At 34.4% G+C, this 1,693-nt stretch overlaps 1 protein-coding gene across 1 annotated transcript; it reads left to right on the top strand.

Moving 5' to 3' along the window:
• On the top strand, window positions 375-1,260 carry LOC109831296. Its single transcript, XM_020398626.1, has 3 exons — window positions 375-955; window positions 1,047-1,181; window positions 1,237-1,260. The coding sequence occupies exons 1-3, from the start codon at window positions 479-481 to the stop codon at window positions 1,258-1,260; spliced, it is 636 nt and encodes a 211-aa protein (XP_020254215.1). The 5' UTR covers window positions 375-478.

Genomic DNA, 1,693 nt, shown 5'->3' on the forward strand with positions numbered 1-1,693 from the left:
TAATCCTCCAACTTCGTAAGTAATTTGCCATGATATATTTAATTTTTAACTCTTTCTGAATTATAATTTTGTTGTAAGCCATGATGTATAATGTTTGTCTGTCAGTCCAATGATGAAATTATGATATTTAATCAGTGTGTCTTTCTGAATTATAATTTTGTTGTAAGCCATGATGTATAATGTTTGTGTTAATAAACTTGTTAATATGCGTCTTCATTTGCCCAAATATATTTAATTTTTAACTCTTTCTAAATTATAATTTTCTTGTAGGGCTAAGATAACACACTTGAGAATTCCGACCAATTTGTGTTATTTTCGAGATTTAATTGATAAGTGAATAATATTAGATGAAAGACACATAAAAGCCCTACAGACGACACCTTTTCACAACTTTCTCAATATACCCACATCCTTGAGCAATGAGCAAATAGCAATTGATTGCTTGATTCAAAATTTTAATCCCGATAAATGCTCATTCATGATTGGGAATAAAAATTGTGTGTTCGGTATAGATGATATTCACCGAATTACCGGATTGCCAAAGGAGGGAATTCCGATAAAAATGAGTGGGGCAGCGGCTAATACAATCTACACCTATTTTGTAAAGAATTATAAGAAAGCCGATGAGGAAAAGAAGGCGGTGATTTCGGGGAAGCGCGATAGAATGGCCGAGATGATTGTAGATATGATTAATGAAGACCCTATAATATGTGTGAAACTTATTGTGGCTTTCATTATCGGCTTCATATTATGCCCGCGGACATGTAAGACATGTCCCTTGTGGGCGTTTAGATATGCGGAGCAGTTATCAACTTTGCATAAATATAATTGGTGCCATGCGGTGTTCACTCTTCTTTGCAAAGAGATGAGTAAATCAAAGAAGTCTCTTAGTATGCGGGAATTAGGTCAGCGCTCAAATGCCGGGTACATGGGTGGTTTTTCCTCCGTTTTACTGGTGAGTTACATGAATATTAATTTGTATATCTTTTCATTTTGATAATGATTATTGTTTATGCACATGCTAATGTGTAGTTTCTTTTTTGTAGGTTTGGTTTTATGAAAAAGTGGGGGAATTAGAGTATACTTCTGATGTTGAAAGGTTACCGCTGCTCTTTTGTGTGACGAGTACTGGAAAGTGGAGGAGGACTACTATGAACAAATTATATAGAGTCCCGAAGTTGGTTACGGATAATGACCAAGAGAATACTCCTCTTATTCATACGGCATCGCCATTAGTATTTGTACATATCGTTGTTCTAATAGTTCATTATTTTATGTCCCTTTTGTTAGTATCTATGTTTGCAACTATAGTATACGTACTAATACTAGCTTTTTTTGTCAAATAGGAATCAAGGAAAGCTGAATTAATTTTCTTAATTGCGGAGAAGACGTACGAGTTGAATGAGCTCACTACAGAATTACGAGAATTAGAAGAGCGTAGTGCTAGATGCCAAAAAAAAACCAAGGAGAAAGAGGATGACGGAAATGTAACTGAAGAAAAAAAAATCAAAGAGGATATGGAAGCTAAGGAATATGAGAATTTGGAAGGAACTGGGGAAGCCGATTTATGTGATGACTTTGTGATGAGCGCAAGAGACGTGAGAATTTTAGAAGATGCTCGGTGAGTTTAGTTTTTTAAATTTTCTTGCAATTTTAATTTTTATATTTTCCATATAATTCTTGTGTAACTCTT

Source organism: Asparagus officinalis, chromosome 2, assembly GCF_001876935.1.
Source record: "Asparagus officinalis chromosome 2, Aspof.V1, whole genome shotgun sequence".
Taxonomy (NCBI): domain Eukaryota; kingdom Viridiplantae; phylum Streptophyta; class Magnoliopsida; order Asparagales; family Asparagaceae; genus Asparagus; species Asparagus officinalis.